This window comes from Myodes glareolus, chromosome 19, assembly GCF_982192425.1.
Source record: "Myodes glareolus chromosome 19, mMyoGla1.1, whole genome shotgun sequence".
Classification (NCBI taxonomy): Eukaryota; Metazoa; Chordata; class Mammalia; order Rodentia; family Cricetidae; genus Myodes; species Myodes glareolus.
The window spans coordinates 46,394,191-46,407,751 of NC_142044.1; the positions used below are offsets into that span (position 1 = coordinate 46,394,191).

Below are 13,561 nucleotides of genomic sequence, written 5' to 3' on the forward strand. Positions count from 1 at the left end.
GAGACAGGGGTCGGGACTTGCCTTCTTTCCACACAGAAGGGCGTTATAGAAAGCAATAGGGTGACACAAAGGGACCGCTGTCAAAGGCTGGGCCGCAGAGTGACAAGCCCGCGACTATTAGAGGTTCGAGAAGAGAGTACAGTACCTCTGTGCTTTGTGACCGTCAGGGAAGACGGCTCAGGGCCGTGTCGCTGTCCGAGGTGCTGAACGCTCACCGCTTGTCCCTCGCCGCCTGGCACTCTGCAACCCAGCTTCACTCCCGTTCTGTTTTGTTGAGGCATATTATCCTATTTCCCTGTATTATTAAAAATCTTAAGGTAAGGGCTGGCAAGATGTAAAGGCACCCTCCACCAAGCCTGCGACCTGAGTTTCATCCCTAGATCCCGTGTGGTGGATAATAGACCCCTCAAGTTGTCCTCTGACCTCCACACAGTTGCTGTGGCACAATCACACACACACACACACATACACGTGCAGGCTCGCAAGCACGTGAACACGCACACAAAATAAATAGATAAATTGGTGAGTATTTAAATGAGTAACTGTTTCTTGAATGTAGAAATGTGATTTAAATTAGTGTGGTTCAAATTCATGTACTTTAAATAAACAAATAACTTTTTCTTAGGTTTGGAAATGCCAAACATATACATAATCTGAGAATGAGATAACTTTTAGGCACCTGTCACATCTCATCACATAATATCTATGATCAACTCATGTTTTATCAGGTAGTGTGTGCATGCAGGCACACGCTGGGCATTTGTGCATTGTCTCATCCATGCATACTTACTTCTCGACGGACCTCTAAGAAAACACACTTCCCAATGCAAGACACAACCTCGAGGTGATTGTCAGGATGATCTGATCAGTTAGGCATGGTGTCATATGCCTGTCGCTCTAGCATTTGGGAGCTGGAGGGAAGGAGAGTCAGGAGTTTGGGGTCATCTTCAGCTACACAGTGAGTTCAGGGCCAACCTGGACTACATGAGATTGTGTCAGGAACCAACAGCAGCAGTGACTGTGTGGGATGATAAACACACCTGTTTCACTGGATCGGATGTCATCTTCTGACCCCTGTGGGCACCTGCACACAGTGGTGCACATTCTTTCACCCAGACACACGCTTCGTAAAAATAAATGTTCAAAAACCTTGGTGATATGACACAGCCTGTGGCTCTCAGCATGCCCTCCATCCTCTCACCCACAGCTGTGGCTGTGCTGCGACAAGGACTTCATTCTCTCTGCAGGGCCTCTGCACCCGCCGCTCCCCCCAGGGCCTGGTAGAAGCTCTGGACTCTTGTCAGGTCTCAGCTCAATAGCAGCTTTCATGGAGCAGCCTCCTGACAGCCTGGTCCCTATGGCTCCCCACTTGGTTTCACATCTGCCCTCCCTATGTTCTCTTCTGAGGACCTTTGGGAGGGCTCGTGGCATCATATCCCATCTGTGTTCCATCTGAGAGCCAAATGAATGAATGAATGATACGTGGTGACTAGATGGTCAATGTATGGATAATCAAGGGATGAATTAATGAATGAGTCACACATCATCTCTTTTGTCCACTGTTTATTACTTAAGCTCTTCTCCTGTTGGCACCTCCATTTCTCTACAGACCCATCTCCACTCAGGTCAGGGGCATAGTGTAGATTCTTCAGGAACAGAAGAAACAGAGACCCCAAGGAGAGGCCAGAGGAGGTTTGGTATGTGTGGTACCCAGAAACCTTCCCAAGGAACCAGGTTGCAGGGGCAGTAGGTTCCGTCCCCATCTAGGATCAAGACTCCCACAAATGGATCCCCAGCTGGCCACTTTCCATCTGCACTTGTTACAGGGGTCAGCTCTTCAGGTGAGTGCAGACCAGATACGATGAGTGAGGTCAGAGCAGTCACTGCCGTGAACTGGGCCTTGAGGCCCCAGTTCCAGTGCTGCACAGGGTGGAACACACCTCCGCTGGACACCTGTGCCCTCTGTGTCCCCCACATGGAGATCCAGTACTGAGATGTGTCTTAGCTTGTTCTGTCTTTTCTCCATGACAAAATGGGCAGGAAGAGGGCAGTGGCCTGGACACACAGTAGCCTGGTGACATCCAGAGAGGCCCTGGAAATAAAGGTCCCAGGAAGGGCTGCGGAGAGCCCTCATTCCCCTCCAGGAAGCCACCTGCCCACACGAGAAGCACAAGGCCTGGCATGGGCACGAGGAGCAATTTCCCTGAGCCGGGTTCAGAGCTCCTGGGGGATGAGCCACAGCCAGAGGCAGACATGAGCACACAGGATGTGGCAAGGACAGGATTCAAGGGGATCGCGCATTTGGTTGGCCTAGCCCAGTGCACGATCAGCCAGCCTGAGGTTCAAGGCCCGGTTCTCAGAAGCAGCTGTCCCCCGCTGAAGGGGACCAGAGTCTGCGCTGGTGACAGGCGGGCTAAAGAGGGAGCAGGAAGCGTGTGTGAGTTCAAGGCCTGGAGTTTGGTAAAGGTAAGATGTACTACAGGGACCGCCCTTACAGGGAGCAAGTTACTTCATCCCCAGCCCTCTGAGGAACGTCTCAAGCCCTCAGCAGAATCAAACAGGAGAATATCAGAACTCCAGCGTAGCTTTTCCTAAGAGGGCAGGGGCAGGAGAGTATGGGTACACTGTGTCTCCTACATCAGGGAAGTTGTCAGAAGACAGGCCAGCAGTCTCTAGCCACATAGAGCCAGCCTTGAGGGACAGAGCGAGAATTGTACCAACCACAGAGCTGTGATAAAGATTCCCCAGCAAACCGCCTAGACTGACCAGTGTGAAAGGCTCAGAGACCCCAGACACAGCAGTGAACACAGACAGGTCTCCCCAGGTGGATGGACAGAAGGACATGGGATGCATGTTGGGCACTGAGTATACAGTACTGAACACTAGATGGATGCTGTGTGGTAGGTGCTAGGTTCTGAGTTCTGTGAATTGAGTGCTGGGCACCGAGTGCTAGGTGGTGGATGTAGACAACATGCTTAAGTCCTGGCAGACACCCCAGTCCCTCCCCCGCCTCACCTGCCCAGCCTGAGGAGCTGAGTCTTTGCCATGGAGTAGACCTCAAGGGCTGTACTCTTCAGGAGCCCCTGCATCCAGCACAAGTCAGCTGGCATTTCAGGCAACCACAGCAGCAGCCTGTGAAAGGGACAGTGTCAGCTTTCCGGGGTGCTCGGGGGCAGTCTCCGATCAGGGGTGGTCCCTGCATTTCAGGCAACAGCAGGAGAGAGGAGAAAGGAAAGGGGCAAGAAGATCTCAGGAAGGCCCTGTGGATCACACAACAGGATATCCAAAAGTGGACTTTGGGAGGGAGGGACCTTGGGGTCAACTTCTTTAGAGTTCCAGTGAGAAGCCTGGGGTAGAAAGGGGAGGGGTCATGTGATGCTAGCTTGGAGACTGCTCTGCAGCCTGGAAAGTCAGAAAAAAACCTCTCTGGGCCTCTGCTTTCCTCTCCTGCCAAATGGGGACCATCTGCCTGTTGTCCTTTACCCTCCTTATCTCCACTCAGCCCGCTTCCTGACCCGTGTCATTCATCCCTGTCTTTTTCGGAGGCCAGTGCCTTCCTCTGCTCTAAATGCCCTGTGAGCGGGTTATAGGGAATACCAAGGGTGAGCATGGCATGTTCTGGGCTGATCCCAGCCGCTTCACACCATAGAAATGGCTAGATTTCTTCATTTTCATTTCAGCCCACGGTGTTAGTAAACAGCTCTCCGTGAGTCGAGTGTGTCAGGAGGAAGCGTCTCTCCACCAGTCCTGACCCCGTCACTAACTCAGGGCAGTACAACACAGAGCACTGGGGCTCCCCGTCATAGACTCTCTGAAGGGAAAGGCGTTTTAGAAACAGAGCCTTCGGGTCTTGCGTTAGAGCCCACGGCTGGAGTTCTAGGCAGAGGAAACGGTGAGTTCAAAACCGCTCGGGATTGTAAAGCAAGATCCTATCGCAAAGAGAAAGTCCAATCTCCCTAGAGCACCCCTCTGTCTAAATCAAGTTCAGTCACCTGACCACAGACCCCGTGTGTCTGGCCCTGGCCACTCTCTAGACCCATCTCATACAGACACCAGTTTTCACTCCAGCCACACCTCCCTTGGGATCCTTGGATGTGCCTGACTCCCTTCTGCTCCAGGACCTTTGCACACAACATCCCATTCGCTTGGAAGGCCTTTCTTTCCTCTTTGCCTGATGGACTGTGGCCCATCCTTAAGACTGTAGCTTGGATGTCATCGCCTGCCTTCTCTGACAAACAGTTATGATATGGGCCAGCCTAACTCAGGGCTAGTGTGGCTCTCTCCTTACAAAGCTGTAAGCTGTATGCTCCACCAGGCCAGAAGTGAGATCGAGGTCAGCCTGCCTCTCTTGCCCCTGGCTAACACCTGGCCCCTGGTCAGCCCTTAGCAGCTGATGAATGAGACAATGAAGTAGCAGGGTCCACTAACCCAGCAAGGCCGAATGCTTAGTACGAGGGCTCAGGGGCCATCAGACTGACCTGAAGGAGCCTTTGTTTTTAGGAAAAGTGCCATGACCCAGAGAGGTCAAAAGAGCTGGCCTAGACCACACAGCCAATCAATCTAAGATAGACCAGTTGGAAGAGTTGCCAGAGGCATTGCGTTGTCATCAAGGCTCTGGCCACAGAGCAAAGGGCAGAAGGTCACAGAACAGTCCAGGTACTAGCCAAGGTTCTGTGTAGCCAATCACACCACTTCCCTACCAATCCTCTGGCAGAGCCTACTCAGGCGCTCCGTGGGCCAACCCTCAGCAGATAGTGTAGGGAACGCAGGTGCCTGCCAGTTCAAGTCACTCAGCTGCCCACACTGTCCACAAGCCTGCCCCCTCAGCCCAGGCAACCTTACCTCCTGCTCCGGAAGTAGACATACTCAAAAGGCAGCGTGCATGGCAGTAGCAGATAGGTCAGTACCCTCCCTGGCACAGAACACTGGAGTCGAGCCCAGAAGTCCCGCTTGCAAGCCTTCCTCAGTGCTGAAAGACAAGAAGAGGCCCCCTTAGTCAGCCTGGGGTCCCAGGAGCTGCAGACAGCTTCCTCCTTCAGCATCTCCACGCTGATGGAACCATTGCTACCAGCAGGGGGCGCCGTGTACATGTCCTTTCAACCCACTGAGGCCCTCACAGAGGAGACTAAGGTTCAGAGTGGAGGTTCAGAAATGCCTTATGAGAATCTCTTCCAGGAAAAAGCAGAGCCAAGCCAGCCTCGAGGCCCGCCAGGCTCCTGTCCTGAGGTCTACCAGAAGTCTGCCATGCTACCTTGGATAAACAAGTATCCCCAGGCCTGTCTCACAGTAATAGACTCAGAGCTACTGTGAGCACAGCATCTGTGTTGCCAGCTCCAACCCCCTTGTTCACCAGACTAAGCAGAGCGGGAGTGACATGAGCCAGGAGGCCACTCCTGACTGCTGGGAGCACAGACTGCAGTTTGGGTTTGAGCAACCATGTCTGAGGTTTGCAGTCAAGGAGACGACACCCAACTCCTTCTATCCCCAGTCACAGGAAATGGGTGTCCGCAGTCGAACATTCCTAAAGGCAGGGAGTGGGAACCCAGGTTGTCTAGGCATTAGAATCACTCTCCCAGCCCCTACCCCGGCCAGCTGCAGTACAGAGGGACAGTAGCCACACCCCACTGATTCCAGATTGAGAAGCTGATCCTAGGGATCAGTGCGGACTGACAACCTCTGGATATGAGTCAATGTTCTATCCTTATCCCATGCTTCCCCCGTGACCCCATGATCTCTTCACTGTCACCTCAACCTCACTGGCCTCTGTCCTCCCCCACTAGCTCCATGCACTTCCACAGTTTCCCAGCTCTGGTTTGAGTGAGAATGTTCCCCAGAAGGTCATCTGTTTGAATCCTCGCTCCTTGATTGGTGGAACTGTTTGGGAAGGATGAAGAAGTGTGGCCTTGTTGGAGGGGGTGTGTCATTGTGGGTAAGCTTGATATATCCAAAGTCTCATGCCAGGACCCTTGTGCTCTGTGTCTCCTGTGTGCAATCTGAGATGTGAACTGTTAGCTATTTCCGCCAGTGTCATGGAACTGGAAGACCAGTTAAACACTCTTCTTTATAAAGTCACCTTGGTCATAGGGTTTTGTCAGAGCAACAGAAAAGCAACCAAGACACCAGCTCTCTCTTCATGCCTATCCAGCCCTCCCCAAGTTTAGGTCTGCTGTGTCACCCCTCCAGAAACCACTAGGCTATAACCCCAGAGACCTATCAGCCCAACCTCTCCAGCCCCAGGGCCTCTGCACGTATGATGCCCTCTGCCCAAACTCTCATCCTTCCATATTTGACTGGCATCCCCTGTTTGAAGTGTCTTTGGGATGTCACCTGCTACTTGGGCCTGTGCTTGTCTCTAGATACATCACTGTGGCCTGGGCACAGGCTTGGCCTCAATATCTCCATGGCAGACAGGAAGACCAGCTGAGTGCCTTCTCTCCCTAGAGCCTCAGTTTCCCCACCAGTGAAATAGTGCCAGATTGTAGTCAGAAGTAAAGGACACAGAAAAAGCCCCCAGCCACACTTGACACTTAGTAGGGGCTTGGTAGCTGTGAGCATTTGGGCAGGCAAGTGGTGGGAGAAAGGACAGTACCAGCCTCCAGCTCCGGTGCCAGCAGCTCAAAGTCAGGCACATCCTTGACCAGCACATTGGGGATGTCCCATCTGATGGTCAGGCGAAGTTTCTGGCCCTGGTCATGGTCAGCACTCCTGGGTCCCTCCATGGGGGCTGGGGCTTCCTTAGATACCAGTGACCACAGCACTGGCTCCTTGGTGAGTCCTGGATTAGGAGGGAGAAAATCTGATAGTTGGTGCAGTGGCAGCCTGCAGGGGAGATGGTGGCTAACTACCCGCCTGTCTCAGTGCCCAGACCAACTCCAGGACTCAGGCTTCAGGATGAACACCAGTGGGGCCCCGCCCCGCTGTCCAGCCTTCTCTTGAGCCCCAGAGGCATAGCTCCATTCTCAAATTCTGTCCTGCTCACATCTGCCAGCCTTGGGAGTCTCAGCCCTCTGCCTCAGTTCCCTTCTATAAAAAGAACTTAAGTCCTGCTGTCGTGAGAGTTAAATGCAGCACTCTGAAGCTCTAGCCTGGTGCGGGGTGCTGCAGGCTGGGGTGGGGTGCAGGGATTCAGGGTGGGTCTGAAACTCATATCCTGGCTTCATCTCTCAACCTTGCCTTTACAGGGTGGCAGACATGCTTCCCAGACCTGGGGACCACGCACCTCCTGCCAGCTAACAGCCCCTTGGAGTGCAACTCTCCTCCATCCATCCACCTCTGTCTTCCCATCCCAACCAGGCACTCTACTGTTGGTCCCAACCCAGCACAGCTGTCACCCCCAGGAAGCTCTCCCTTCTTGCTCCCCCCATCTCAAGCCAAGGTGAAATCTTTCTCTACCCTAGTTCATTGTTGGAAGAGCCTCTGCCACCCATAGCCCATCTCTATCACTCTGCCTCGGTCTTTGGAGGCTCTAGAAGGGGACTCCGAAGGCACCTTTCAGTCTCCCTAGTGTGGTTTGACCACACACCGTGCAGGCATTGAGGTCCCAGGGTTCAAACCCCAGAGAAGCAGAATCCACCTAACACCATCCCATTACTGCCTTCTGTCACCTACCCCGTCTCTCCAGGAACCTCAGGGCATCCAGATAACCTTGTCTGCAGTAGTCAGCCACCACCTGGGACACAGGGAGCAGAGGGAGGACAGCGTTTGGGGTTCCTTAGCAACAAGCCCTGGGCTGGAGACATGTCAGCAGATGAACACATCCTCAGCCCAGCCTGCTGTCCCAGTGACCCTCTGCAGGGCTCAGAAACCCCAGAGACCCAGTGCTGGCCAGGGAGACCCGGAGTGAGCATGCAGCACCTATCTGTTCCTGACGTCCCCTCCCACTGTCCAGCTCACTCCTTACCGAGAGCTCAGGCACCTGCCTTCCTCTGAGGTACTCCCTCTAGTAGACAGAATGACAAGTCCTGAGTCAGGGTCAATGGGGTCTCTACCTGACTCCCCACAAGTCCAGGGCAGTCCCTTTCCCTTCCCCACCATTGGAAACGTGGAAGCAGAGCTCAGAGGACCAACTCTGTAGAGCCGTCTCTCCCCTTCCACCTTTATGTTGGTTTCTGGACTCAAACTCAGTCACCAGGCTTACTCAGTAGGTGCCTTTATCTGATGAGCCATCTCACTGTGTGTGTGTTGTGTGTGTGGTGTGTGTATGGTGTGTGGGGTGGTGTGTGTGTGTGTGTGTGTGTGTGTGTGTGTGTGTGTGTATGGTGGGTGTGCTGGTCAAAGTCTTAGGAGCTCACTTTCAAAACCATGCTGGACTAACAGAGTGTAATCTTGGCTCTGCCTCTTCAAGGCTGTGTGACTGAACAAATTACCTAAACTTTCTGACCCTGTGCCCTCTGAGAAATGGAACTTCCTCGTCACTGGAGGGCATTGTGGCACACACCTTTCATCCAGCACCCAGGGGACAGAGACAGATAGACCTCTGTGAGTTTGAGACTAGAATAGTCTACGCGGTGAATTCCAAGCCAGCTAGGGCTACATAGTAAGACCCTGTCTAAAAAAAAAATTTTTTTAAAAAAATTAGGTATTGAAGAAATGGCTCAACAATTAAAAACACTGGCTGTTCTTAAGAAGGAGCATAGCTCAGGTTCCAATACCCATGGTGGCTCACAACTGCCTGTAACTCCAGATCCAGAGGTCCAATGTCTTCTTCTGGCTTCTGTGGGTACTGTGTTCACATGCACACACACACACACACACACACACACACACACACACAAATAAAAATAAAAATAAAAACCTAGAAAAAGAAATGGAAATAACTGCCTCTGCTCACGGAGCCTGCCAGTGGAGTGTAGGTCACAGCTGGACTCTAAGCCCTCACCCAGGAGAGGCAGGAGAGGCAGAACCCACCTGCCTCTGTGTGCAATGTGTGAAAACCCATTGTGTGAAATGAGGCCGGTCAATAACTGAAGCTGAGGGGAGGGGTCATGGGCCAGGACCATGCAGGGTGACCTACCTCAGGCTTTGGGGGGAACAGGCTTATGAACCCCTGAAAGAAGTTTATTGTAGAGATCTGGAAACTGGCATTGAAGGCGGTCAACTCATACAGGCTGCCCGAACGGCTCTGGGGACAGATGTCCACCGTCCCATAGAAGGGAGAGACAGTGATGGTGGTGGGGGAATCGGAGAAGGGCAGGTTGTTGCTCAGGGCTCCATCAATGTAGCGCTGCAAGGCAGGGAGGCAGTGGATCACATCGTCTTCCCCACACCCTCACCGCTGACTGGTGTCCGCGTCCACCCCCCTCCAACCCAGGGACTGAGCTTCTTTAAGGGAGGCTTGGCACACAGTAGGTGCTCACAGGGAGGTGGTGTTCCACCTCTGGACAAACTGTTATTCCAGATGCCTGGAGTTCAGGGCAGGACACAAACAGGGTGGGGGGTGGGGGGCTCCCAAACACACTCACCTCCCCTCTGAACTCCGGAGGGATTGTCCCACAATAAAAGGGGAAATACAAGGAGCAGACCAAAGCCTAGAAGACAAGACAATCGTCCTCACTCAGTGTTCCACACTCTGTGTGCTTCTGGCATCTAGCAGGTGAGACAGGAGATGATGCTAAGCTTCATCCTGTTCTCGCGCATGCAACCACGAGCTCCAGTGAAGAACAGAGGAACACGGTCCTCCTTGGCAGCACCTCCCTATCTCTGTGGAGGGCACCCAGCTGCCTGGAGACTTCAGGTGGGATGCTCCACGATATATAAACCAAGGTATCTGTACCAACCCTGGGTCTGGCATAAAGGTGCTACCAATAGCCTCCGTGTATCTCCCCAAAAACTGTTCTCAGAGTTGATCCAAACAGATGCTCCTCTGAGGGGGACTGTCAGGCCTTCCCTTCCCATGAGAGACACCATCTCCCAGCAGAAGCCCTGAGTAGTGCCGCTGGATAGGGGTGGAGGGGGAGGTGCTTTGTCTATAGACTATGACCACCGAGCACGGGTCTTGCTGTAATGGGGCTGCACATGCTGTCCTGCGTTGTAGGATGCTCAGCATCATCCCTTGTCTCTCCTGCTGAATGCCAGCAGCATGCAGAGCGTGACAGGCAAGAATAGCTCCAGCAGGGTCAACTATGCTGGAGGGTGGGGCGGGACTATGCAAATATTGCTGACCTAGGTCTCCAAGTTCAGGGGACATAGACCCTCACCTGACAACCCTAAAAGACTCTCCCGCAGAGAAGCAGACACAGTACGGGTTCTGAGGGTTCAGAATACGAGTGAGCCCATCCTTCCCACAGATGGATACAGTTGATGACAGCTGAGATTTACTGAGCACCTTATATGTGCTGCCCAGGTGAGCACACTGGGACAGGTTCTAAAGTCCTTCCCCGGACATCAGTCCACAGCAGTGATACCCCTCAGGCACACTGAGAATCACACACCTATGTTCTAGCAACTGCTGGCTCAAGCTGCCCCAGCATCCGGTAAAGGGCACCATGATGAGACTAGGTATATGTAAACCTCGGTGTCAGGGGCAGACAGAGACAGTTATGGGAAGGGTGGGCAGAGCTGCTCTAAGGGACATCAGGATTCTTCACACTGGGCTGAGGTCCTCCCACATGGAAACCCATATCCCTTCAGAGCTATTATTCCCCTATGGCCCTGCTCAGTCTTTCTGATCCCCAAAGCCTGTCTCCCACTCCTCCATCCCCTCTCGTCAGATCAGAACCAGAACAGGCTCCATTCCTTCCCTGTCTTGCTCTTCTGATCAGGTTTCACATAGGCCCTTTTCTGTGAGGTGTGCTTATTGGATACAAGTCTGGAAAAGGCAAGGATTTTTCATTTGTGCCCCCTCCCTGGCAAAAATCACAGCATACAAACAGTGCCCACACATATTACATGTTCAGTAAATGTTTGTTCTGGCACTCAGAAAGCATTTGGAAGATGAGGGTAGATGGGACAGGGAGGGCTCCTCTGGAATAAGCAACCCTAGATACACTGACTACAGAAGCTGACTTCCCCTCAACCTGGCCCAAGGACCCTTTGGGTTCCTCTCCACCCCACCCCCTAGAGAGCCTCGGACTCAGACCAGTCCTAGCTCCTGCTACATACCCCAACACACACACACACACACACACACACACGTCACCCACAGAAACCCCTTGGCTCACTATTCTTTGATGGCTTATTCTCCTTGGGCCCCAGGTCATAGCTCAGCATCAGCTCACCTGGATGAGTTCATCTCGCGTGGCAAAATCAGTGACTATGAAGTTCTGGCCATCATACCATCGGGTCATGGAGATGCCCAGCCTCTGGGAGGCCAGGATGTGGCAATTCTCAGGTAGGGTGTCCTGCAGCTGTTTCCTGATATGCTCAATGGGGCCATAGGCCGGGTGGAAGATGCCCAGGCTCAGACGCTCCACCTGCTTCACCATGCCCAGGAGACTGGAGCAGCAGAAGTCTGCAAGGTGGTGGAGGCTAAGGTCTCAGCTACCTGGGACCACCGAAGGCCACCCTCACCCACCAACAGCCCACCTTCCTCGGGGATGCCTGGGAGTCAGTACATGTATCTCGGTCCTGGATGTCAGTGACCTTAGGGGTAGTATCCCAAATCTGAAGCCAGGACTCATCTTTGGAGATAAAGTGACCACAGTCCTCAGATTTAGAGGCTGAGTGTAAAGACCTCAGGAGGAAAAGGGGAGGCACCTTGCCAGGTTCAGCTACCTGTAGTGTCCCTGGACCTCCCCAAGCACCTGCCGACTTGCCGCAAACAATGCTCAGGGCGTTGAGCGCGCCTGCGGAGGAGCCATAGAAGCGACGGGCGCCCTGGAGGATACACGGTGCACGCTGGCGCAGGCACTGGGTGGCACCCACGTGGTAAAGGCCCAAGAAACCGGCGCCAGCGAAGGACAGGCTCCAGCCACCCTCTGCCTCCAGGAAGTCCATAGTAGGGCACTTGGAACACCACAGCCTGGATGTAGCACAGGAGCTGGAAGGACCGCTTGCCAGGCGCCAATGAACTGAGACCAGACAGTGACTGAGTTGGAGCTCCGGAGGTACAGCAGGGTGGCCCCACCCTACACTGAGTCACCTGTAGCCCTAGCAAGTGAGGGACTGGCACAACTACCCTATCCAGGTGTGCACAGTTGTGCCCAGAATCATTGCGATCTGCAAGCACCCTGGCCAGGTCCGCACGTTCACCCTGCTCCAAATTGCAGTTGCCTAACCTCGGGGTGTTTGCATTTCGAAAGAAGGAACGGAGGCATAATCAGGAAGGGGCAAGCCTGACTTGCTGCAGGTGGTAGTGGTGGTGGGGGGGACATAGGAAGGGAGGGAGGCTGTAGACCTGGGATCTGGGCTCAGCAGGGACAGGTTACTATAGAACACTTCCTCCAGATGCATCAATTCCCCTCACTGCAGTCAGCAGGAAGGGACCAGACTCGCAAGTGCATATGTCTGAACAGGTGAGGTGAGGTGAGATGAAGTGAGGTGAGGTGAGGTGCTTACATGGCCAAGTCATCACGTGGAAATCAGGCCGGGCATGCCCTGGGGGGCAAGAGAAATGAAGCATACGCCTGGAGGTCAAGAAGAGCAAGGCGGCAGCGGTGTGTGGGGTGGTGAGCAAAGAGGACCCCAGTAAAGAAAGGGGATGAGTGGAACCCAGTAGTGGACCCACTCTGGATACCACAGGACCTTACAAGTAGTCAATAAGGACAGAAGGCAACACACTGCAGGCTGCCTGGTAGTCACATTCCCTAGCAAACTCTGTGCCCCAGTTAAGTGACTCATCCAGTTAAAGTGTTGCCAACCCTGACCGCCTGAGTTTCCACCCCCAGGATCCCCACGGCAGAGGGAGAGTATTGACTCCTGTAGGCTGTCCTCTGACCTCCACACATGCACCATGCCATCTGCACCCACCTACGCACACACACTCAAAGATAAAGAAATGTAAATTAAATGTGAACTGCACTCTGTGATGTAAAAATAATATATGTCACAAGTGACATGTTCTCGAGGGCATGGCTCTGCAGAGTCCAGGGCAAAGGAAGGAGGGAGGAGACCTAGGGGGCTGACAACAGGTGAGGGGGTGCACAGCAGGGCTAGGTTTGGGCACGATGCAGCGTCTCCCTGTACCATCCCCACCAAAGCCGCCAGGAGTGGGCAGCAAGCCTCCGGGACTCGCATAAGACCCCGGCAGGGCAAGGAGCACCCTGAGACTTGTTTCCTTGGCAGTGAGATTCTGAGGTCAGGTGAGGCTGGAGGGCAAAGGTCAAGGGCACACCTTTGCAACTGTGCTCCATCACCGGTGGTGGTGCCTGCCTGTCTGAAGAGGTCCCTTCCCGTTGAGGGACTCCACTCAAGTAAAGCCAGGTCCTGATTTTATCTCAAAAAAAGTTCAGGACCAGCAAGCAGTGAGTTTAGTAGATATTGAGGCCATCATGGAAGAAGAGGACAGGGTACACGCAGAGCAAGGGGAGTGGTTTTTATTTTATTTTATTTTATTTTTGCCATTTCATTTATTTGTGTGTTTGTATTTGGTGCGTGCATGGAACTGAGAAGACAACTTGTGGCA

The 13,561-nt window shown here is 53.3% G+C and overlaps 1 protein-coding gene across 3 annotated transcripts; it reads right to left on the reverse strand.

The window, feature by feature from the left end:
- Window positions 1-1,548: 1,548 nt before the first annotated feature.
- Pnpla5 (patatin like domain 5, triacylglycerol lipase) lies at window positions 1,549-12,092 on the reverse strand. Of its 3 annotated transcripts, none has more exons than XM_048444562.3 (9): window positions 11,742-12,092; window positions 11,217-11,449; window positions 9,462-9,527; window positions 9,014-9,223; window positions 7,609-7,669; window positions 6,590-6,775; window positions 4,843-4,969; window positions 3,016-3,132; window positions 1,549-2,092 (listed from the first exon to the last, which is right to left on the reverse strand). In XM_048444562.3, exons 1-9 carry the CDS (start codon window positions 11,932-11,934, stop codon window positions 2,002-2,004), a joined length of 1,284 nt encoding a protein of 427 aa, XP_048300519.3. In that variant the 5' UTR covers window positions 11,935-12,092; the 3' UTR covers window positions 1,549-2,001. The 3 variants fall into 3 exon arrangements, with proteins under 3 accessions (XP_048300519.3, XP_085534636.2, XP_048300518.3); XM_085678510.2 differs by having other exon boundaries at window positions 1,549-2,413; window positions 11,754-12,088; XM_048444561.3 differs by having other exon boundaries at window positions 1,549-2,413; window positions 11,742-12,087.
- Between the last annotated feature and the right edge of the window lie 1,469 nt (window positions 12,093-13,561).